The 26119-nt window shown below is 45.8% G+C and overlaps 1 protein-coding gene across 4 annotated transcripts; it reads right to left on the bottom strand.

The window, feature by feature from the left end:
* Positions 1 to 22339: 22339 nt before the first annotated feature.
* Positions 22340 to 25800, bottom strand: LOC123156339 (uncharacterized). Of its 4 annotated transcripts, none has more exons than XM_044574472.1 (6): positions 25625 to 25733; positions 24681 to 24838; positions 23673 to 24496; positions 23346 to 23504; positions 22816 to 23080; positions 22340 to 22704 (listed from the first exon to the last, which is right to left on the bottom strand). In XM_044574472.1, the coding sequence occupies exons 3-6, from the start codon at positions 24483 to 24485 to the stop codon at positions 22670 to 22672; spliced, it is 1272 nt and encodes a 423-aa protein (XP_044430407.1). In that variant the 5' UTR covers positions 24486 to 24496; positions 24681 to 24838; positions 25625 to 25733; the 3' UTR covers positions 22340 to 22669. The 4 variants fall into 4 exon arrangements, with proteins under 4 accessions (XP_044430407.1, XP_044430409.1, XP_044430406.1 ...); XM_044574474.1 differs by lacking the exon at positions 25625 to 25733 and adding an exon at positions 24917 to 24947; XM_044574471.1 differs by lacking the exon at positions 24681 to 24838 and having other exon boundaries at positions 25625 to 25800.
* Positions 25801 to 26119: the final 319 nt, after the last annotated feature.

Below are 26119 nucleotides of genomic sequence, written 5' to 3'. Positions count from 1 at the left end.
ATTGAAAAATCTTATCAAGCGTCTTGATCTATCTATGTAGATCTTGATGCTCAATGTGTAAGCAGCTTCGCCGAGGTCTTGCTTTGAAAAACTCTTATTCAAGTATCCTTTCATGCTATCCAGAATTTTCATATCATTTCCAATTAACAATATGTCATCCACATATAATATTAGAAATGCTACAGAGCTCCCACTCACTTTCTTGTAAATACATGCTTCTTCAAAAGTCTGTATAAAACCATATGCTTTGATCAACTCATCAAAGCGTATATTCCAACTCCGAGATGCTTGCACCAGTCCATTGATGGATTGCTGGAGCTTGCACACTTTGTTAGCATCTTTAGGATTGACAAAAACTTTCTGGTTGCATCATATACAACTCTTCTTTAATAAATCCATTAAGGAATGCAGTTTTGGCATCCATTTTCCAGATTTCATAAAAATGTGGCAATTGCTAACATGATTCAGACAGACTTAAGCTTCGATACGAGTGAGAAAATCTCATCGTATTCAACACCTTGAACTTGTTGAAAACATTTCACAACAAGTCGAGCTTAGTAGATAGTAACACTACTATCAATGTCCGTCTTCCTCTTGAAGATCCATTTATTTAACATGGCTTGCTGATCATCGAGCAAGTCAATCAAAGTCCATACTTTGTTCTCATACATGGATCATATCTCAGATTTTACGGCCTCAAGCCATTTCGTGGAATCTGGGCTCATCATCGCTTCCTCATAGTTCGTAGGTTCATCATGGTCTAGTAACATGACTTCCAGAACAGGATTACCGTACCACTCTGGTGCGGATCTTACTCTGGAAGACCTACGAGGTTCTGTAGTAACTTAATTTGAAGTTTCATGATCATCATCATTTACTTCCTCACTAATTGGTGTAGTAGTCACAGGAACAGATTTCTGTAATGAACTACTTTCCAATAAGGGAGCAGGTACAGTTACCTCATCAAGTTCTACTTTCCTCCCACTCACTTCTTTTGAGAGAAACTCCTTCTCTAGAAAGGATCCATTCTTAGCAATGAATAACTTGCCTTCCGATCTGTGATAGAAGGTGTACCCAATAGTTAACTTTGGGTATTCTATGAAGACGCACTTCTCCGATTTGGGTTTGAGCTTATCAGGTTGAAACTTTTTTCATATAAGCATCGCAACTCCAAACTTTAAGAAATGAAAGCTTAGGTTTACTGCTAAACCATAGTTCATACGGTGTCGTCTCAACGGATTTAGATGGTGCCCTTTTAAACGTGAATGCAGCTGTCTCTAATGTAAAGTGCGGTTACGACGTTCGGACACACCATAATGTTGTGGTGTTCCAGGTGGCATGAGCTGTGAAACTATTCCACATTGTTTTAACTGAAGACCAAACTCGTAACTCAAATATTCGTCTCCGCGATCAGATCGCAGAAACTTTATTTTCTTGTTACGATGATTTTTCCACTTCACTCTGAAATTCTTTAAACCTTTCAACTATTTCGGACTTATGTTTCATCAAGTAGATATACCCATATCTGCTCAAATCATCTGTGAAGGTCAGAAAATAACAATACTTGCCACGAGCATCAACACTCATTGGATCGCATACATCGGCATGTATTATTTCCAATAAGTCAGTAGCTCGTTCCATTGTTCCGGAGAATGGAGTTTTAGTCATCTTGCCCAATAGGCACGGTTCGCAAGCATCAAATGATTCATAACCAAGTGATTCCGAAAATCCATCTTTATGGAGTTTCTTTATGCGCTTTACACCGATATGACCCAAACGGCAGTGCCACAAATAAGTTGCACTATCATTATTAACTTTGCATCTTTTGGCTTCAACATTATGAATATGTGTATCACTACGATCGAGATCCAATAAACTATTTTCATTGGGTGTATGACCATTGAAGGTTGTATTCATGTAAACAGAACAACAATTGTTCTCTGACTTTAAATGAATAACCGTATTGCAATAAACATGATCAAATCATATTCATGCTCAACGCAAATGCCAAATAACATTTATTTAGGTTTAACACTAATCCCAAAAGTATAGGGAGTGTGTGATGATGATCATATCAATCTTGGAACCACTTCCAACACACATCGTCACTTCAACCTCAACTAGTCTCTGTTTATTCTGTAACTCCTGTTTTGAGTTACTAATCTTAGCAACCGAACAAGTATCAAATACTCAGGGGCTACTATAAACACTAGTAAGGCACACATCAATAACCTGTATATCAAATATACCCTTGTTCACTTTGCCATCCTTCTTATCCACCAAATATTCAGGGTATTTCCGTTTCCAGTGACCATTTCCTTTGCAGTGTAAGCACTTAGTTTCAGGCTTTGGTTCATCTTTGGGCTTCTTCGCGGGAGTGACAACTTGCTTGTCATTCTACCTGAAGTTTCCCTTTCTTTCCCTTTGCCCTTTTCTTGAAACTAGTGATCTTGTCAACCATCAACACTTGATGCTCTTTCTTGATTTCTACCTTCGTCGATTTCAACATCACGAAGAGCTCAGGAATCGTTTTCGTCATCCCTTGCATACTATAGTTCATCACGAAGTTCTAGTAACTTAGTGATGGTGACTAGAGAATTCTGTCAATCACTATCTTATCTGGAAGATTAACTCCCACTTGATTCAAGCGATTGAAGTACCCAGACAATCTGAGCACATGCTCACTAGTTGAGCGATTCTCCTCCATCTTTTAGCTTTAGAACTTGTTGGAGACTTCATATCTCTCAACTCGGGTATTTGCTGGAAATATTAACTTCAACTCCTGAAACATCTCATATGGTCCATGATGTTCAAAACATCTTTGAAGTCCCGATTCTAAGCCGTTAAACATGGTGCACTAAACTATCAAGTAGTCATCATATTGAGCTAGCCAAACGTTCATAACGTCTGCGTCTGCTCCTGCAATAGGTCTGTCACCTAGCGGTGCATTAAGGACATAATTCTTCTGTGCAGCAATGAGGATAAACCTCAGATCACGGATCCAATCCGCATCATTGCTACTAACATCTTTCAACACAATTTTCTCTAGGAACATACCAAAATAAATATATAAAAGCAACAACGCAAGCTATTGATCTACAACATAATTTGCAAAATACTACCAGGTACTAAGTTCATGATAAATTTAAGTTCAATTAATCATATTACTTAAGAACTCCCACTTAGACAGACATCTCTCTAGTCATCTAAGTGAGCACGTGATCCAAATCAACTAAACCATGTCCGATCATCACGTGAGATGGAGTAGTTTTCAATGGTGAACATCACTATGTTGATCATATCTACTATATGATTCACGCTCGACCTTTCGGTCTCCGTGTTCCGAGGCCATATCTGTATATGCTAGGCTCGTCAAGTTTAACCCGAGTATTCCGCGTGTGCAACTGTTTTGCACCCGTTGTATTTGAACGTAGAGCCTATCACACCCGATCATCACGTGGTGTCTCAGCACGAAGAACTTTCGCAACAGTGCATACTCAGGGAGAACACTTCTTGATAATTAGTGAGAGATCATCCGTCAATCAAAGCAAGATAAGATGCATAAAGGATAAACGTCACATGCAATCAATATAAGTGATATGATATGGCCATCATCATCTTGTGCTTGTGGTCTCCATCTTCGAAGCACCGTCGTGATCACCATCGTCACCGGCGTGACACCTTGATCTCCATCCTAGCATCATTGTCGTTACGCCATCTATTGCTTCTACGACTATCGCTACCGCTTAGTGATAAAGTAAAGCAATTACAGGGCGTTTGCATTTCATACAATAAAGCGACAACCATATGGCTCCTGCCAGTTGCCGATAACTTCGGTTACAAAACATGATCATCTCATACAATAAAATATAGCATCACGTCTTGACCATATCACATCACAATATGCCCTGCAAAAACAAGTTAGACGTTCTCTACTTTGTTGTTGCAAATTTTACGTGGCTGCTACGGGCTTAGCAAGAACCGTTCTTACCTACGCATCAAAACCACAACGATAGTTTGTCAAGTTGGTGTTGTTTTAACCTTCGCAAGGACCGGGCGTAGCCACACTCGGTTCAACTAAAGTGAGAGAGACAGACACCTGCCGGTCACCTTTAAGCAACGAGTGCTCGTAGCGGTGAAACCAGTCTCGCGTAAGCGTACGCGTAATGTCGGTCCGGACCGCTTCATCTCACAATGCCGCTGAACCAAAGTATGACATGCTGGTAAGCAGTATGACTTATATCGCCCACAACTCACTTGTGTTCTACTCATGCATATAACATCAACGCATAAAACCTAGGCTCGGATGCCACTGTTGGGTAACATAGTAATTTCAAAAAAAAATCCTACGCACACGCAAGATCATGGTGATGCATAGCAACGAGAGGGGAGAGTAATGTCCACATACCCTCGTAGACCGTAAGCAGAAGCGTTATGACAACGCGGTTGATGTAGTCGTACGTCTTCACGATCCGACCGATCCAAGTACCGAACGTACGGCACCTCTGAGTTCAGCACACGTTCAGTTCGATGACGATCCACGGGCTCCGATCCAGCAAAGCTTCGGGGATGAGTTCCGTCAGCACGACGGCGTGGTGACGATGATGATGCTCTATCGGCACAGGGCTTCACCTAAACTCTGCGACGATATGAGGTGGAATATGGTGGAGGGGGGCACCGCACACGGCTAAGGAACGATCCGTAGATCAACTTGTGTGTTATGGGGTGCCCCCCTGCCCCCGTATATAAAGGAGCAAGGGGGAGGGGGCAGCCGGCCAAGGGACGGCGCGCCAGGGAGGAGTCCTACTCCCACCGGGAGTAGGACTCCCTCCTTTCCTAGTCCAACTAGGAGACCTTCCATGTAGTAGGAGTAGGAGAGAAGGAAAGGGAAGAGAGAAGGGAAGGAAGGAAGGGGTGCGGCCCCTCCCCCTAGTCCAATTCGGACTAGGCCTTGGGGGGCGCGCGGCCTGCCCTAGGCAGCCCCTCTCTCTTTCCCGTACGGCCCAATAAGGCACAATACTTCTCCCGGCGAATTCCCGTAACTCTCCGGTACTCCGAAAAATACCCGAATCACTCGAAACCTTTCCGAACTCCGAATATAGTCGTCCAATATATCGATCTTTACGTCTCGACCATTTCGAGACTCCTCGTCATATCCCCGATCTCATCCGGGACTCCGAACTCCTTCGGTACATCAAAACTCATAAACTCATAATATAACTGTCATCGTAACGTTAAGCGTGCGGACCCTACGGGTTCGAGAACTATGTAGACATGACCTAGAACTATTCTCGGTCAATAACCAATAGCGGAACCTGGATGCCCATATTGGTTCCTACATATTCTACGAAGATCTTTATCGGTCAAACCGCATAACAACATACGTTGTTCCCTTTGTCATCGGTATGTTACTTGCCCGAGATTTGATCGTCGGTATCCAATACCTAGTTCAATCTCGTTACCGGCAAGTCTCTTTACTCGTTCCGTAATGCATCATTCCGTAACCAACTCATTTGGTCACATTGCTTGCAAGGCTTATAAAGATGTGCATTACCGAGAGGGCCCAGAGATACCTCTCCGACAATCGGAGTGACAAAACCTAATCTCGAAATACGCCAACTCAACATGTACCTTCGGAGACACCTGTAGTACTCCTTTATAATCACCCAGTTACGTTGTGACGTTTGGTAGTATCCAAAGTGTTCCTCCGGTAAACGGGAGTTGCATAATTCTCATAGTTACAGGAACATGTATAAGTCATGAAGAAAGCAATAGCAACATACTAAACGATCAAGTGCTAGGCTAATGGAATGGGTCATGTCAATCACATCATTCTCCTAATGATGTGATCCCATTAATCAAATGACAACTCTTTTGTCCATGGCTAGGAAACATAACCATCTTTGATAAACGAGCTAGTCAAGTAGAGGCATACTAGTGACACTATGTTTGTCTATGTATTCACACATGTATTATGTTTCCGGTTAATACAATTCTAGCATGAATAATAAACATTTATCATGAAATAAGGAAATAAATAATAACTTTATTATTGCCTCTAGGGCATATTTCCTTCAGTAATCCCTTTTCTTCGGAGTTTGTTCTTGAGGAATAAATTCTAGTTCCAAGTGTTTTCATCTTTTCTTCTCCGGAGTTCAAATTTCCTCGGTTATTTTGTCGGAACCTCCATCTAAATCATCGCAAGGCTCATCTTATTCTTTCATCCTTCATTCTATCTCATCATCCTTTTGTAACTGGAGTTCTTCATGGTGGTTCTTCATGATTTAATTCATTCTTCAAGTTTTCATCAAGTTTTTGTTGGAGGAATTCAAGTATCATTCCATCCTCTCTAGTTCGTGTTCTATTCTTTCCTTGTTCAACCGGAGTGCTGCCTAAATCCTTCCAGTCTTATTGGTTTCTTATCTCTTTCTAACCGGAGTGGTTTCATGGTGTATCTGATTCCGTGAGCTTTCGATTCTTGTCATTCTCGTTGTTCCTCTCTTCTTCTCAAGTGCTCTCGATTCTTTGCTTCTTCTCTTGAGTTCTTGTTTCACCTCTTCCTCTTTATCTTCCGTCTCGGTCCTAAGATCTCGGGACGAGATCTCTTGTTAGTGGAGGAGTGTTGTAACGCCCCGGATCCGATGCGCCAGGTGTCTGCCAGTTATTCGTCGTCATTGCCATGTCATTTGCTTGCGTGTTGTATTTAGTCATGTCATCATGTGCATTTCATTTTGCATACGTGTTCGTCTCATGCATCGGAGCCTTTTCCCCGTTGTCCGTTTTGCAATCCGGCGCTCCTATGCCCTCCGGCGTTCCCCTTTTGTCTCCTGTTGTGAGTGGGTGTTAAACTTTCTCGGAACGGACCGAGTCTTGCCAAGTGGCCTTGGTATAGCACCGGTAGACCGCCTATCAAGTTTCGTGCCATTTGGAGGTCGTTTGGTACTCCAACAGTTAACTGGGTAACCGTATAAGCCCCTCTCTCTTTGCAGCCCAACACCCCTTCCAAAGTGGCCCAAAATCCATCTAACACCCCTCCATGCTCTCGGTCGTTCGATCACGATCGCGTGGCCGAAAACCGCTCCTCATTTGGACTCTCCTAGCTCCCTCCACCTATAAAAACGTCTCCCCCTCTCCATTTTCGGATCTATTTTCCCCCGAAACCCTAATTTTCCCTCCGCGCCGCACCGAACATGTCCGGACCGGACCGGACATGTCCAGCCGCCGTCCCCCGGCGAATCGCCAGCCGCCACGTCGCCCCCGCGCCGCCCTCCACCGCCGCCGGCCCGCGCGGCCTGCAGCAGGCCCGCGGGGCCCGGTCGCCACCACCGCCCAGGCCCGTGCGCCGCTCGCGCTAGCCTCGATCCGCCGCCGCCAGGCCCGTCCCCGTCGCCGGAGTGCCCCGCCGCCATCTTCCGGCTGCGCCGTCGCCCGCGGTGCCCGCCGCCGCCGGCCCGCGCCCCGCGCCTCCCGGTGCCAGCGTCGAGCGCCGCCACCCTCTGCCTCCGTCGCGCCCAGCCGGCGCCGCCCCGACCGCGCGCCCGAGCCGGCCGGCCGCCGCCGCCCTCCGCCCGCAGGCGCCCGCCGCCGCCTCGCGCGTCCGCCGCCGTCCTTCGCCGCCGCCGCACCGGATCCGGCTGGGCCAGCCCCTCCCCGTGCCTCCCCGGCCACCTCCGGCCCCGTCTCCGGCGAGCTCGGCCCCGGTCTGGATCTGGATCCACGAGGTTGACTTTCCCCTCCCCGAAATTTGCCTAAGTCCCCATTTCTGTGTAATTATCATGCCATGTTCGTCATGCCGTATCTCTGCATGTGTAGCTCCGTTTTGTGCGTGTAATATGTCAAATTGTTCATCTCGATGAGTACATCATTTCATTCCATTGTATCATATTCATTTGAGGTCATCTTGATGCATGAATCATTGTCGTAAGAGTGCTTCATAATGTTTTCTGCTATCTGTTAACAGAACGAGCTCTTTTGTCATTTTTGACATGATTGATGTGTGCATCCTATGAGGTTGATGTCTACATGTGTTTTGAACTATGTCATGTCTTCTTTACAGTGGTGTATGCCATGTATTTTTGTGATCAATGTGGTGACTAGCACAAGCATGCAAACTAGGCATCGTGATGTTGCTGATTTCAGTCCCTGTTCTGCTGTAATTTTGATGCCATGTAAACTTGATGCTACAGAGAGATCCATGCATATTTTGAGAAACTTCAGTAAGGGTGTTTTGAACATGTGGTTATTGTCTATCCATTCATGCACTTGGTTGCAATTATGGAGTAGTCTAGCATGTCATTTTCGTGCTCTACTTTTGCTTCAAAATGTTTCCTGGCAGATTGTTTACATGTTATTCAATTTGGCCAAGCTTGCTATAGTTGATCCGTGCATGCTATGGACTTCTTCTTGCCTTGGTTGGTTACATAAACATGTCTTCTTGATGATGCTATGCTTATCTTGTCATGCAATGACTTGTGGTGAGTGAATCAAGCTTGTTAAGTAGGGTACATGATGTTGCTGTTTTGCTAGGCTGAATCTGTTATTTCGTGATGCTATATAAACATGTTGCTACTAATCATTCTATGCATAATCTGGAGATGTTCTATAAACATGTTTTGATCTACATGTCATCCTATATCCATTCATGCCCCTGGTTGCATTTATATCTTGCTGTAGCTTGTTCATATCTTGCTCCAAAGTTGCTTCATAATGTTGTTGTCAGCCTGTTTACATTAAGTTCAGTTGTTTCCATGTGTTTTCCTAGTGTTCCATGCACCCTATGACCTTGCTATTGCCATGCTTAGCTTCACAAACATGCTTTCTTACTGTTGGGTGCCTTGCCATGCTATATATTGCTCTGTGGTGAGTGGTACAAACTCATCTACATGCCTTCATAATTCTGTTTCTGCCATTTTTGAATCTGTATTATAACTTGCTATGTTTACGTGGGTGCCATCATATTTTTTGCTCCTTTTTGGCTTATGGTCAGTAAGGGACTTTTTATCTATGCATTTAGTAGTTTCATTCCATGCCTTTGTTTGCTATTATAAGTTCCTGTAACATGTTGTTTGATAGCTCTAAACATTGCATCGTGATGTTATTTTCTGCAAAGTCTGAAATTGTTATAACTTGCAATCTTACCATGTGTGTTTGAGCATGTTCTAGTGATTTCTAGAGATAGCTCAGTGTTCATGTTTTGTTGTGCTTTACCTGTACATCATGCCCATGTCTTTTGTTTTCATGTTGGGGTGCTGTAGCATATTGTTTTGATGCTTGCAATATGCCTAGTTGCTGTTTTGGACAGATTGTTGTTAGGACTTGTATAGTGTGTGGTGTGTTGAACCGTTGCTCTGTTTTGAGTGTGCTCTATATGAAACTTGCTTGATTTTACATGTAGTTTCATATTATCATGTTGCATCCATATTTTGAGGTGTTTGCTTGATGTTTGTATGCATTTCGCATCAATGCCATGTTTAACTTGTTTTGCTCATATCTTCTAGGTCGTAGCTCCGAATCTAATGAACTTTATATGTAACTTGACTAGAATCTCGTGTAGATCATCGTTGTGCATCTTAACTCGCTGTTTAACAACTTGAACATAAGGTTTATTCAGATATGGACCAATTTCGAAATATGCATATGAGGACTTACCGGAATTGTTATATGGTGTTCCCAGCCTCATTTAAACTTGCTTTGATGTGTTGCTCTTGTTTGTATCATCTCTTGCCATGAGTAGCTTCATGTAGCTTTGCCATGCATCATGCTTGTTGTGCATCATGCCTTGTTCATGTGTGGTGTGTTTATCTTGTTGTGTGCTTCTTTTCGATAGTCCCTGTTTCGTTGCGATCGTGAGGATCCGTTCGTCTACGCTTGGTTCGGCTTCATCCGTTCGTCTTCTTCATGGACTCGTTCTCCTTCCTAGCAGGAGTTCAGGCAAGATGACCGCTACCCTGGATCTCACTACTATCATTGCCATGCTAATTGCTTTGTTCTATCGCTATGCTGCGTTACCTATCACCTGTTTATCAAGCCATCCCACATTGCCATGAACCTCTAACCTTTGACACCTTTCCTATGCAAACCGTTGATTGGCTATGTTACTTCTTTGCTCAGCCCCTCTTATAGCGTTGCTAGTTGTAGGTGAAGTTGAAGATTTCTCCATGGTGGACAGGATTTTGGTTGGGATATCACAATATCTCTTATATTATTAATGCATCTATATATTTGGTAAAGGGTGGAAGGCTCGGCCTTTTGCCTGGTGTTTTGTTCCACTCCTGCCGCCCTAGTTTCCGTCATACCGGTGTTATGTTCCCGGATTTTGCGTTCCTTGCGCGGTCGGGTGATTTATGGGACCCCCTTGACAGTTCGCTTTGAATAAGACTCCTCCAGCAAGCCCCAACCTTGGTTTTACCATTTGCCTCACCACCACCTATACCTTTCCCTTGGGTCGGCCAACCCGAGGGTCATCTTTATTTTAGCCCCCCCGGGCCCGTGCTTGTCTAAGTGTTGGTCCGAACCGAGCGATGTCCGGCGCCCCCTGGGCAACCAGGGTCTATGCCAACCCGACGTCTGGCTCATCCGGTGTGCCCTGAGAACGAGATATGTGCAGCTCCTATCGGGATTTGTCGGCACAGCGGGAGGCTTTGCTGTTCTTGTTTTACCATTGTCAAAATGTCTTGTAAACCGGGATTTCGAGTCTGATCGGGTCTTCCTGGGAGAAGGTCTATTCCTTCATTGATCGCGAGAGCTTGTCATGGGCTAAGTTGGGACACCCATGCAGGGTATAATCTTTCGAAAGTCGTGCCTGCGATTATAGGCAGATGGGAATTTGTTAATGTCCGGTTGTAGATAACTTGACACCAGATCCGAATTAAAACGCATCAACCACGTGTGTAGCCGTGATGGTCTCTTCTCGGCGGAGTCCGGGAAGTGAACACGGCTTCTGGGTTATGTTTGACGTAAGTAGGAGTTCAGGATCACTTCTTGATCATTGCTAGTTGACGACCGTTCCGCTTGCTCTCTTCTCACTCTTATTTGCGTATGTTAGCCACCATATATGCTTAGTCGCTGCTGCTGCCTCACCACTTTACCCCTTCCTTTCCCTTTAAGCTTTGCTAGTCTTGATACCCATGGTAATGGGATTGCTGAGTCCTCGTGGCTCACAGATTACTACAACAATAGTTGCAGGTACAGGTTATGCGATGATCATGACGCGAGAGCGATGGTTGCTTGTATTGGAGTTCTTCTTCTGCTTCTTCTTCGATCAGGGGATGGGTTCCAGGTCGGCAGCCTGGGCTAGCAGGGTGGATGTCGTTTGAGTTTCTGTTTGTGATTCATCCGTAGTCGGATGATGCTCTTATGTATTGTGATGTTGTATTCGTGTGGCATTGTATGCCTTATGTATGTATCCCCATCTATTATGTAATGCTGATGTAATGATATCCACCTTGCAAAAGCATTTCAATATGCGAGTCTACCCTTGGTGGGACATTCGAGTTCCTTTTGGATAGGGTCGCATATTGGGCGGACAGTTTCCCCCGGTACCCGACGAGGCGAGAGGAAGGGTCGCCCCCGACGCCCTCCAGGAAGGTCCGGCGACACCCACCGGCGTCGCCGCGTCGGTGTCGGATAGGCCGACAGAGGTTTCCCCCGATTCCAACCTTCACCTTGGGTGCTCCAGAGCCTCCCACCAAACCGACCACCAACTTGCGCCACCATGGTCAAGAAGCCTCCATGCCGTCTCACCACGGCACCATGAGGTCAGGTCTACATGACAAGGGATAGGAGCCGGGACTAGGGGCCGCGGCACCATCGGCAAGCGGGAGGGCACAACCTCCACCGTCGACAACGGTAGCCGACCAAACACACAAGCAGGAGCTTACCATGCTCGTGTGCCCACAGGCCCGGCCGGGAACTCCATTCCCGGATAGCTCCCGCCATCGCGCTGCAGCCGGCATGCCATCGGCATCGCCGCCCCCCGTCCAAGCCGCTCCTCCTCCTCACCACACAGACGATGACGAAGCCACGCTGGGGAGCCGGCCCGCTAGGACCCAGATGGGCCCCGCCGGGCCCAGATCTGGGCCGGGCCCGCCGGGCCCAGATCTGGGCCGGGGTCGCGACGACGGCCACCCAGCACCACCAGCCGCCGCGCCGCCAAGGAGCGGCGCCGACACCACGGCAGCCGCCGGCCGCCGCCGCAGGGCAGCCGGACCGCAGCCACGCCGAGTTGCACCGTCGCCGCCTCCCTGCCCCGGGAAGGGAGCACGCGCACGCGGGGAAGGGAAGGCCCGCCGCCGCCGGAGCCACCCGGGCCAGCGCCGGGGGCGACCGCCATCGGCGGCGAGCGGACAAAGGGGAAACGGGAGGCCCGCGGAGGAGGGGCACGAGCTCCGCCCCGACCACCTCCCGAGGAGGCGGCGCGAGGCGGGTCTGGACGGGGGAGAGGGGAGGGAGGAAGGGGGCGGAGGTGGAGCGCGGGGCCGGCGGCCGGCGGCGGCGGGAGGTGGGGAGGGGGAAACCCTAGTCCTCTCGCAGTAGGAGGTGGTGGATCGGTTCGTCCGGGCAGTATTTTCTGGGTTTTTGGCCCGGAACATCGTAGAAAATCCATACGAACTCGAAGCAGGACAAATCTTTGCGTGCGTGCCTTGCTAAGGCACTGTAGCACGTGGAAAAAAAATTGGGCACGTTTGGCGGATGCGAAGCGGAGACGTGCGACCGAGGGTCCCCTCCGGCCATACCGAAACCACCCCCTTCCACAGCAAGTACCTGAGCGGTTTGACGGATTGCATCCAACTTTTGCCAGCGCATGTGGGCCCCACCCGGGCACCCCACGGCCAAAATGAACGAAATCCGACAATGAACGCACATTGCGTCACATCCGGGCAGTATTTTTTGGGTTTTCGGCCCAGAAAGTCGTAGAAAATCCATACGGACTCGAAACGGGACAAATTTTTGTGTGCGTGCCTTGCTAGGGCACTATAGCACGTGGAAAAAAATTGGGCACGTTTGGCGGATGCGAAGCGGAGACGTGCGACCGAGGGTCCCCTCCGGCCATACCGAAACCACCCCCTTCCACAGCAAGTACCTGAGCGGTTTGACAGATTGCACCCAACTTTTGCCAGCGCGTGCGGGGCCCCATTCGGGCACCCCACGGCCAAAATGAACAAAATCCGACAACGAACGCACGTTGCGTCACGTCCGGGCAGTATTTTCTAGGTTTTCGGCCCGGAAAATCGTAGAAAATCCATACGGACTCGAAATGGGACAATTTTTTGCATGCGTGCCTTGCTAGGGCACTATAGCACGTGGAAAAAAATTGGGCACGTTTGGCGGATGCGAAGCGGAGACGTGCGACCGAAGGTCCCCTCCGGCCATACCGAAACCACCCCCTTCCACAGCAAGTACCTAAGCGGTTTGACGGATTGCACCCAACTTTTTCCAGCGCATGTGGGGCCCCACCCGGGCACCCCATGGCCAAAATGAACGAAATCCGACAACAAACGCACGTTGTGTCACGTCCGGGCAGTATTTTCTGGGTTTTCGGCCCGGAAAATCGTAGAAAATCCATACGGACTCGAAACGGGACAAATGTTTGCGTGCGTGCCTTGCTAGGGCACTGTAGCACGTGGAAAAAAATTGGGCACGTTTGGCTAAGTTAAAAAAAGAGCCTATTTGATTAAGTTAAAAAAAATGGGCACGTTTGGCTCAGTTAAAAAAATTGGTTAAGGTAAAAAAATTTGATACAGTTAAAAAAATGTGCCTATTTTATTTAGTTAAAAAAATGAGGCCCTGTAAAAAAACGCCGGCCCTCTCGCTAACCGACGCGCATGCGTGCATGGGGCCATCCCACTAACAACGACGCCGCAATCAGCGCTCGAGCGACGTCGTTAGCCGACGCGCATGCAAATTTTCCTTCTACGTCCAGCCCGTCTCGCCGCCGCCGCGATCTGCACGTGCTGCCAACGTACGCCGCCCCGTCGCCCCACACTCCATAACAGCGCCGGTGCGGCCGCGCCGGCCTGCCCTGACCTGACCCGTCGCCCCTATACGCTGCCGGTACCTCTCCCACCATCGCCCCACCGTACAAACGCGGTTGGTGCGCCCGCGCCGGCTTGCGTCCCCTGACCCGTCGCCCTCTATATGTCGCCGGTGCATCTCCCACCATCGCCGTCGTGTAAGTTTTTTTTCCAGTTTTTTATACGACGAGGCTCATAGCAGTACGATGGTATGTGACAGAAATCTATTTGATGCAGTATGAATATCGACGGTGTGATTCCATGTTCTGTTCAAAAGTGGGTTAGCCTAGTTGACAAACTGTCACCCAGTCAGAAATTCAGGTTTTATGAAACAGATATGCAGGGCATGTTTAGGATACCATCGATAAAGATGCGTGATTTTTTGCTTCACTTTTTACTCCAAGGTTACAATTCGAGTAGCAAAAAATTCATGGTTGAAGAGAGTTCTGGAAGTACTGCTGGAAGTAAAGGTCTTATTTCACTAAGGCCTGATGATGTGTAGTCCATATTTGGTTGGAAAAACAATGGAGTGGATGTTTTTGGGTTTCTTAGTACTGAAGGAGAAAAAGCAACCAAAAAAATACCAGTTAGTTTTGTTAGCAAGAAAAATGGTAAGATCATGATTGATGATCTCATAGAAAAGATTTTGAAGAATAAGAGCACTGATGATGACTTTATTCGGATGACATTTCTAGTTCTCTTAGGAACTATAATTGCACCAGTGTCTCATGAATACGTTCCGAAAAAAATACTATGCCTTAGTGCAAAATATTAAGTTGATAAGGAAGTTCAACTGGAATGCATTCACTTCACGATTCTGTTTGTCGGAGATTGGTAAGCTTCTGCAGGACGGCCATGTTAGGCAGTGGCCCCAAGGGAACCTCGCCCTTTTGCAAGTACGTTGTATTTATTAATTTCAACACTTTTGTTATAAAATGTCACGGAAGAACATGTAATTTAATTAGTTTATGTGTTTTGCAGTACCTATACTGGGAGAAGGTGCAACCAATCACCGGTCCAAAATATGATCCGTTGGCATTGTTGAGCCCGCTGATGAGGAACTGGACGGAAGATATGGCTGTGAGAAGAGACAAATACGACTATGAATATGGTTGTGGTGTTGGGATGATAATCCTAGTAATCATGTTTTTTTACATTTATGAAACAAAGTTAAGTGTGCGTATGGTGTGTATGTATAATTCTCTTGTTGCATTTGTAGATCGATGACAACATTACAGAGGAGTATAGACTGAAAAAATTGCAGAAGAAGAAGCTCAAAAAACCAAGAAAGCTAGTAGCAAAAAGTCTAATGTTACTGGAACGAGAAAAGAGGGCAGTACCTTGGAGGCTTCGAGCCAGAAGCCTACTATGGACCGGATTTTGAGTGAGATGAATGAGCTTTGAAAGGAAATGCTTCGTTTGCCAGAGTTATGCGCACAGGTAACACTTGAGCACGTCACTTTAATGTCCATCACTGAATTGAAGAACTAAGATGAAATGTTTTCTTGCAGAGGATGATTGAGAAACTGAACAAAACCGACGTCTTCTACAAACCCAGTAACCTGGAAGAGGACGAAGAGAATCTGTACGGAGGCATTAATGAGTCTTCAAACGATGGTGGACGTCCGAAAAAAGAGTTTGTATATCAAAAAGATGATTCAGACCGGTTCCGCACACCTTCCAAAATGAATTTGCAAAAGGATGATGACGGCGTTGATGTAACTTCTCGTGGAAACACACCTTTTTACTGCACACCTGAGTACTGGGATAGTTTCAAGGGTGATATGGATGATCCTATCCAAGTACCAGAAGTATCAGATGAAAAAGTTGCCACATCTTTAGAGACGAACGAAATCGCATCGCATGCGTCGCTTGGTTCTCAAGGAGTACAAGAGGAAGTGGAGGAGGTTACTGGCAGGCGCAAGCGCAAAGGATCACAACATGTCAAGTCTCCTTATGTGGTCCCTAAACCGAACAAGCGTGCAAAACGTTCTGCGAAAGGAAGTAAGTTTTTTGTGTTTCTAATTGTTCTTGCGTAATAATTATTTATATATTTGCGTTTATAATTATTTGAGTTGTGCATTATAGAATTGTTCCAAAATGGTGGTGTTAACAAATCTAGTGATGAGTATGATGTGGTGAAAGCGTCCATCAAGTACGTGCGCGCGCATGAGCATTCACAAAAACATGCCAAAACAGAAATTTTCAATGATGGCATGGAAGAAGGTCTCACTATGCGGAGAGCTTGTAAGATTATTAACCATGAGTGGCTAAGTGGCGACGTAAGTTAATTTCATATATTGTTTCACAATTGATTCGAAAATACCATTGTTAAATCTGACACATTATTTATAGGTAATTAATGCATACTCATCATATTTGGTCGACAAAGTTAATGATGATCGTTTCATGTTGACAACTTGGAGGATACATTGGTTGCTTCACATTAGACCCGGAAAGAAGACCGCCGGTAACGATTATGAAGCAGAGTCGCATAGTAATGGACCCGTGAATAGATGTGAGGACGAGTATTTCAAAAAAGTCAAAGGTAAGTTTGATTGGTTACACGGTACATACATACGATAGTATGTGCTGATTGTGTTTTATGGTCCTTGTTATGCAGACTTACATTCCTCTAAACAAGCAAAACAATCACTGGATTACTGTCATCATGCATAGCGGGAAGAGAGAGTTTCAGGTTCTTGACTCGTTGATGACCGGAAAACTTGACAGTGTTACTAGAGAACTCGTTGAGGACCTGGTAGGTTTAACTTTCAAATGTGCATTTGGTAATATTTGTTTTCTTTAGTACACTGAATGACATTCTTTCCACCATGTTTATTATATCTTTAGAGAAAACAACTAGCAGAAGATATCCAAGAAGCAAATGCATCGGAATTGTGAATTATCCGGATGTTTTCAATTGGCCTATTCAAACGTATGACATGCCAAAACAACATGATGGGTGAGTTCTTACTTTGACAGAATGTCGGTCCTGTATGTACAGTAGATATTTAATCTTCGTAAATTGTATGCACTAGGAATTCGTGTGGAATATTTCTCCTTCAATGCTTTCAATATTGGGATGGTGACAAATGGACAGGCTTATTTTCACAGGTATGCAAGTCATGTTTGGACTACGATGTACAATGAACACTGTGCTAACACCACTTTTTTTGCAGAGGTCAATTGATGATTCGAGAGAGTTAATGATTGCGCAACTTATCTTTTCAGAAAGAAACAAGCTTGATGAAGTGAAAAACAAAGTCATTCGGATATCAAAGAAGAAGAAATAGATGCGGCACGGAGGAGTTTTGCATGTGATTGGGTGGTACTGGAGGACTATATTTTCCAAACGCTTTGCGCACTTGCTTATAAATTTTATGTAATAGACATATTTATTGATTTTGCCACTATTTTGTTCCGAAAAGATTATACACTTAATTACGTTTTTTATGTCCACATGATATTTTGTTTCATAAATATTATATAATCAGTCTTTTTTTTGTTTACATGATTTTTTGTTTCCGAATAGTTATATGTAATCGTGTAATCGTGTCGTCGTTAAGTTTTTGTACACTAAACTAGGGCAGCACACTGCGTGTTACTTTGTTAGCAAAAACTTAGTTTACAGCACACTGGGTGTTAGTCTAGTTTAGAAAAGCTTAAAAATATTTTATATAAAAAAATTGCCCGCCCGTCCACAGCGTGTCTTAGTAAGCCCATCGTTATCAAGCCCATCGGGCGTTTACGACAGGCGTTTCAGAACACAACGTAGAAACTAGGCCCAAGAGGGCAGCATCGACGGGGTAGTAACCAGAGGAGTTCAATGTGCCGACGGGAGCTGAGTATATAAGTTGGTCGTTGTCCCCTTCGACCGGCGAGGTGGGACTAAACTTGCGCCGGCCGGGGGCGAGGTGGACACAGCCACACGCGACGTGGGCCGGCCCAAAAGGGCAATGGACGGCGCGGACTTCTCGACGGCTCGACGCGCCGTGGGCCGGCCCAGTTACCCCCGCTGAGACTACGCGCCAGGGAAACTAACTAGTTTAGTCCCACCTCGTCGGCCGAAGGCGGCGATGACCAGTTTATATACAGAGCTCCCGTCGCCACATTGAACTCCTTTAGTCTATTACCCCGTCAATGTACCACGTCGATTCTGCCCTGTTGGGCCTGGTTTCCACGGCGTGCTCCGAAACGCCTGTTCTAGTCGCCCGGTGGGCTTGATAACGACAGGCTTACTAAGACACGCTGTGGAGACGGGCGGCCATTTTTTTTTTCAACAACAATTCACAGAGTACTTCTCTTATTTTAATAAATTTGACAGCCGACGGGACTGTAGTAAATACATGCAGAATTCATAATATAAAGAATGAATAGTGAATATTTATATCAACAACAATGATGTCTCAACATAATAATTGTCACCACAGTAATTTTATTGTAGTGGACAGAAAATAACAAGTTTCAAATGACAAAGGTCTATAGGCAATAATCTTGTTTCACACATATAAAATACTCAACACGAACATAAATTTGACAAATGTTTTTCATATAAATGGAAGAGGTAAAACACTTGCATCGTCTTTACTTGAGTCTTCAAGCCCAGTTGCTGCATAGAATAAAAAAATTTGTAAGAATCAATGTACGGTAGATGAATCAACGAAACTAACATAAACAAAGCAAAAAGACGTACAGTTACATATAAATGGAAGCAGTAAAACAGATGCACCGTCCTCACTTCTGTCTTCAAGCCCAGTTGCTGCATACAAAAAACTATGAGAATCAATGCACCATAAATGAAACAACAAAACTAACATAAACAAATAATAGACATACTCTTTATTTTTGCTGCATGTGCTCCTGTTATGACCTGAGCTGCTGCATATGCTACATTTTCATCCAGATTTCTCGTCAAATGCTTTAGGCCTCTCATTTTTTGTCACATCTGGGCCACCCTTACCGCGACCTCTACTGTTCTGCTTAGGTGCACCCTTGGGGGAAACCTTTACTGGATCACGAACCAGAATATGATCTCGGTTAGGCTCAAATGGATTATTGTTCACGAAGCTTCGCTATCATCTTCATTTCCCTGAATGTCCCTATTCACTATAATATCATCCACAGCTGCCATCAACTTGTCGAATAAGAAAGGATTACTGCATGCGACATGACATGCTTTTCAAGATTTGATGGTCAACTCACTATATCTAGCTCTGTCCTCACCACTCAACCAACCCCACGCAAACAAATCGCTGGTGCGCTTCACGGGCAGTCCAGCTCATGCTTTTTTTGAGAATCTTCGCAGGACACAACACTTGGGTATCACAGGTAAGTTCAGTGCATTCAAAACATGAATAATATGCTTGCAAGGAAGCCCTTTGCGAGCCATACTTCGGCAACTGCACTTTATAGTTTCTGCCGAGTTACCTGGCGTATAGTCCATATTAAATCTGTGATCCCTGTTATTCTTCCACGCAACCACAAATCTCCTGTACCTTCTTCATATCTTGTTGCAACATATAAAAGTTTGCCTGCGTGAATGCTTTCGCAGCATACGACTCAATGGCCTGACACTCAGTCACTGTTACTAGAAGAGTCTGTGAGGCCGTGTAGTCATCATAAGCTTCATTCTCACGGAGGCGAACAATACAATTTTCGTAGTGTACAATCATGTCAACGATCGTCATACCATAGTCAAGATGAAGGTGCAGGCTGGAGTTCAGACTCTCACTCCTCTGATTACTGCGCATACCAAGGAAAATCCCACCAGACAAATATGATGCAGCCCAAAGCGTCCTCTTCCTGTACATCCTATGGAGCCATGTTTTCGTTTTCTCCGTCTGCCATTTGCGCACAAACGTGGCCCATCTCTCCTCAAAAACCTTATGTGTAGTGGCATAGTATAATAATGCCCTAAACTCCTTCAATGACTTGTGGTTGAGGTGTTTCTGCATATTCTTTTCAATATGCCATGAACATAGACGATGCCACACGTCAGAAAGCACCTTCCTGATAGCCCTTATCATCGCTGCATCTCCATCTGTAATTACAGATTTGGGCCTCTTCTGACAGTTAGCTTTCAAGAACGTGTTAAGCAACCAAACATATGTAGCCTCAGTCTCGTCTGAAACAATGGCGCAGGCGAATACCGTAGTGCAACGGTGGTTGTTCAGACCCACAAAAGGGATGAACGGCATTCCATACCTGTTCATCTTGTATGTGCTATCGAACACAACAACATCACCATAGTCTAGATAATCCCGGCGTGACTGCGAATCACACGAGAAGAGGTTTTGGAGCCTGCCTTCAGCGTCAACCATGTGCTCAAAGAAGTAGTCTGGATCTCTGTCCTTTCTGGTCAACATGATTCCTATGGCAGTATCAGCATCACCTTGTGCAAGCAATTTCATCTTCTCCCTATAGCACATGTTATACAACTTTGTCTCCTGAAATGATGACTTTGCATACGACCCATACCTGCTAACGATGTTATCAAAAATGATATGTTTTCTTATCCCAGCTCCAGCCATAGCTAAGATCTCAGCTCTCTCAAATGCTTTGATCCGATTATGAGATCGGAGGAAAGGGACTTCGTCCGGTCGTGCAAGAGTGTGGTTGTGATCATCGGAGAAACTGCTGACATACCAAAGATTGAGCTTTTTATCAAGCTTAACTGTCAAATGGGCTTCGCATAAGAATCGACTCTTCGGTCTAAGCCTGCGGGTCCGGCCTTCCATGGTACAGAACTTGGCCTGTCGTTTTCCTGCGGCGGAACAGAGATACCTCCTCAAGCGTGGAGTCCTTGCGTGATCCTTCGAAAATTTTAGCGAGTCCTTCCTGATGTTGAACCCACGTTCTCTCGCGTGCTTGTTGTAGAACGTGTACACCTCGTCCAATGACCTGAATGTCTTTACCATCACTGCCCAATGCCTATCAAGTGACTCTTGCTGATATTCATCATAGCACATGTCAAGGTCAAACTGATCATCATCGCTGTGCTCATCATTCCCGCTAGGACCATCAACACCTCCCTGCAAAATATGACATATAACCTTGCATGTCAATCTGTTCTTGTATTGTTACTAACCATAAATAATGTAAAGAACTTACTTGGCTACCGCTCCCACTACGAGATGCATCGACCTCGCTCTCGGCATTGTCATCATCTATATTATTACGCTCATTGTCACCATTAGCATTTATCTGTGCACATGTAAAGTAACATAAGTGGTCATACAATTTTAATGTCAATCATTTCTCTACAATTTTTTCAACATACCTGGCTCACACTATTTGCATAAAATTGTTCATCTATATCATATTCCTCATCGTCATCATTGCCATGTAGCTGTACAAATTTAAAAGGACATGTAAGTGTCAAATAACTAGTTTGTATTCAATATGTTTTGGTCAACATTGAAGGCACTTACATTACCATTGTACGATTCATCCTGACTCATATAGTTGTCTCCGGGAGGTTGGTTCGCATTCAATGACGAGGATCCATTATCGCTACCGGAATCATCACTGGCGTATCCGGTTACTTGCTCCATCTATGCACATACAAATAAGGTGTGAGATCAATGCCAACATTCCACAAAACATCATCGCGAATACAGTAAATTCGTCAACAATGACATGACTATGTGGCATGCATACAAATTTGAACATACAAAATCATTATGAGGTCATTAAGAGGTCACTACTCTCCTCTCTTATTTAGCTAAGTAGGGAATCATTTTGCATAAAAAAATACACAAAAATGCAATGGACAAATCAAAAAGAACAAAAAGAGCCATCCTAACCTATTGTGCACCGTCGAGGGGTCCTCGCCTGGGGTCGACGCCGATGCGTTGCTGCCACCCACATCGTGGAGGGCGCGTACCAGGACAGAACGTTCACGGGAGCGCTGGGCGTTTCACCGGCGACATGGCGTGTGGGTGACTACGGACGCCGTCGGTGCTCGCGACTAGACGGGCACGTCGGGGTCGGCATCGTGACGGCGGTGGACCACGGCGGCGTTGATGCCGCTAGGGTTTCCTAGGCGGGGATGGGATGTCAGTTTCACACGACACCGGTGACACGGCGCGTGGGTGACTACAGACGCCGCCCAACGTCGTGACGGCGGTGGACCACGGCGGCGTTGATGCCGCTAGTGTTTCGTACGCGTAGATGGGGTGTCGGGGTGGGACGTAGTTTTTTTTCCTTTCCCGATCGCACTACCGAACCGCACAATATGCGTACGACGCGGGAGTATGGGGCGCGACATACACGGGCGGCCGGCCCTACGACGGACGGCGGGTACACTAATACATAATTTAGTATGGACAATACTACCCCTTATACGTTGGGGTTGTACCGAAGTACTTCTCCTTACTATTATATCGACTCTAGTTTTTCTTATGGCGGTGATCAACTCATACAACTCAGCTTCATACACTACTACTGATAATAACTAATTACAAAGCATCAGAAACTGATGGTCCATCGAAATGACATTGCTCACTGACCGGTGACTGCTTCTGTATATTAGCTAGTAATAGTATGACAAAAACACATCCATCTTATAACTATGACGATGATTGATCCAGGGTGATTGGTTCAGCTTCTTCTGGCCTCACCATTTGTATTGCAGGTAGATGATAATCTACTCTTCACATGTTGCTAGACATCCATGCCGGTAGGCACCCTACTCATGCAAAAAAGAGAGAACAAGAACTTAGTTACACATCTGCATTTTCGGAATTCACTCGGAAAGAAAATGGGCTGCAAAAATGAGTGAAAAATTGGTGAAACTCACATGGGGCCGGAAAACTGAAGCACAGGGATGGCGCCGGAGCCGGCTGCTGCGGCTCGGCCACGAGGATGTAGACCAGGCCCATGACGCCGGTGTGCTCTCGGTCGCTGCTGTAGTTGGAGACGATGGTCAGCACCTCGCCGTCGCTGACCTTGATGGATCCTGGCTTAGGGTAGCAACTCGACATGCCGACAATGTAGTTTGCCTCGTTCCCTGCCTCCTTCCCTGTGCCGTAAGTTGGAAGCGATTCACATAGAAGGCGTCCATCCTGTAGCAAGTCGAATTTACCTCAGAAGTTAGGCTTTCTTTTCCTTTGGCAAGAACTTGTGATGTTACCATTTAGACATCATATATATATTGAGCATGTAATTCAGGAATTAGTCGAACTCAGTGAATATTGGTTGCAGACAGAATTGGAATTTGGAATCCCAATTCCAAGTTTCAGATAGGTAGTATTGAGCGTTTCCACTCAAAATAACTCTTGAGAAGTGCATAAGCACAATTGATAAGCGATCAGGGTGCTAATCCATTACCTGGCCATGCAGAGAAGCACCGACTCCTCCAGAGTGCTGGTGTGCAACACTGTACACGATATCTCCTCCACGCGGCAAGACCGCTCTGGTAGTCTTAGTATGGATGCACTCATTGTTGGCTCGGTTTTCCGCGCTGCATTCCTCAACTTGATACTCAACCTGTAAATCAATGGCTTAGTTCATAAACCAACCTACTAAGGCTCTCAGATTGTGTATTTGAATACCCGTAAAAAGGAAAGAAAAAAGATTGTGTATTTGGAATAATAGGATAGTTTTAAACTCTGAAACAGTTGCCACCGTTGTGGCAACTGGGAAGTATTTGCATACCTTGCAAGAGTGTTCATGAGTCCCGTCGAGCATAGCGGTATCCGTAACGTCAAATATGTAGATCTTGACAGGCACCACCGCATCAGTCCAGTCGAGCCAAGTCACGGTGTACTGCAAGAACACCTTCCGCACCTCGGCGTTGAACCCTGCTTTGAGCCGACACTGGGTCTGATCATAGCAGCAAAGCAACCCACCAGTGTAGTTCTTCGAGACTGTGCGCCCATACTCATCAATTGTGACATTGTAGAAGTCGCACTTGCACTCGGTGCAGCTAGGCTTGTCGGCCACGCCCCTCGTGTCGATGGCATGAATATTGAGCAGCCATTTCTCCTCATAGCCTTCAGGGGCCTTCTCTTGGTTGCCGGTCTCAATTCCATAAGGATCAGGAACCCATGTGGCGGTGTGGCGAGTCTCGGAACCGAGCCCGAAGTACTGGGTTAGTGCTCTCTTGCACACTCCATCATTCCCTTTAAGCATTGCGGGAACCTTTTGCGCATCAGAGCTCTGGTTGTCCTTGAGAGCATAGTATGGTACTGCAACCCAGTGATGCAGGTAAGTCTCATGGAGCGGGACAGGGACGCCATTCTCATCGACGACCTCAGCATTAAAGCTCTTGACTGCAAGGTGGCCTCGGGGGAAGTCGACGTCATGGTAGTACTTGTTTGAGACTGATCCAGGCCCCAGTAAGATGGGCGGAGAACGGAACGTCTTTGATTTCAGCAGATGACCTCCCACGTTGAGGGCTTCAGAGGGTAGGGGGGCGATAGCCGATAGGAGCGAAATGAGCAGCACAGCAGAGCCAGCCATTTTCATCTTGTCACCAGCTGCAAAAGTCGACCATCTATCAGAAGAAAGTAGCATCATGCAGAAAAAGAAGCAAACCAACATATGGAGAATCTTCTGCTATATATTTGATTCAGAAAAGCCCTTTTATAGCAACTAGCAATTATGAATAACAAAATTCAGCTAACAACACCTGATACAGTATAATAAACTTATGTTCATTACCAGATTTATTAATTCAAGACAAGCCTGCCATGACATGAACCATTAGTAGCCACTACTGAAGCAAGCTGACTATTCAGTAACTTGTACGACGAGTCGAGGAGTGTGAAAGCTCCCAGGTCAGGTATATTCCATTGAAGAGCAAGGAAGGTAGCAACTGGCTGAAAGTTGTACTAGGCATGTCAAGAAAGGCAGCATCCACATGAATACTTGAGTAACTTGACAAGACAAAATCCAACCAATAAACAAGGAGCGTACGCCAGCCTGCTTCGTGGTAATCTCCCCTGTGTCAATTCGATAATAAAATACAGAAGACAGTAGCTTTCACAGGTGACCTATATATATAGTGTTCAAGTAAGCATCAAGAGTGATTTGATTGTCCACATAGAGATCGTCACTAACAAGGGGAACTGGATATGGTCAGGCAACAGAAACTCTGAACCTTTCCAACCACTAACGATATTCTATTTTCTTTTAAATAATATATTACTGATAAAAGAACTGAGAGGTGCATCAAGCCCCAATTCTTGACTTGAACAAGAAGCACATAGAAAGGCTTGATTCTCTTGACCACCAGTAACCCATGTATGTATGTGTCGCACACAAGCAGCAATAAATACTACAAGGACGACAAGAAGAGAAAAAAATCAAAATACAGTACTTTTTTCTTTTCTTTTTTGATGAATCACAAACATTTTCCTGAAAGGCGAATCGCAGTCATACTCGGGACTGGGACAAGAGGACATCTAAAGACGAAAAAGTTTCTCTGCCAGTGGATTTACTGATTGATTCAGCAAAAGATACCGCGGAAGAGATGGGAAATCAGAGGATTCATCGCCGCAGCTACCCTAGCCGATGGGACGGGCCGTGAATGCGCAGGAACCAAAGGGAGGAAGGGAGCAGAGCTAGAAGCAGAGGGAGAGGAAGAGGAAGAGGACGGCGCGTACCAGGAGGGAGGGACGGAAGAGGACCGAGGAGCGAGCAGGAGGAGGCGGGGGAGCTGCGGCTGTACGGTTGGTGTGGTGGCCGACGGAACTTATAGGGTGCGGGGCGAGGCCACGTGGCGTCGGGCGCTTACGGCAGCGCTTGCGTCGCTGCGTATGGGGATGATTTTTTTTTCTCGTTTGAGGGAATGGGGATGAAGTTATGAACGCGGGCGAGCCGGTTCACGCTTTCTTCTTTCTAGAAGCTGTGACCATGCTGGACGGATAGTGTTTGGACTCTCTTTTTGCGAATCTATTGTTTCTTCCTATTTTGAGTAAATACAGTCGCGCTAAATTTGCATTACTACCAACAAAAAAATTCCTTCTAGGACTGGCAGGCCCCGATAGCAAATCCTCACCGCCAGTGTTGAGGTGACATATGAAGAAAATAACCGGGTATTGTATCGCTACTACGTACACTGTACTACCTTCGTCCTAGTTTATTAATCGTTTTTATGT

Source organism: Triticum aestivum, chromosome 7B (assembly GCF_018294505.1).
Source record: "Triticum aestivum cultivar Chinese Spring chromosome 7B, IWGSC CS RefSeq v2.1, whole genome shotgun sequence".
Taxonomy (NCBI): domain Eukaryota; kingdom Viridiplantae; phylum Streptophyta; class Magnoliopsida; order Poales; family Poaceae; genus Triticum; species Triticum aestivum.
This window is presented reverse-complemented; position numbering and strand designations above follow the sequence as displayed.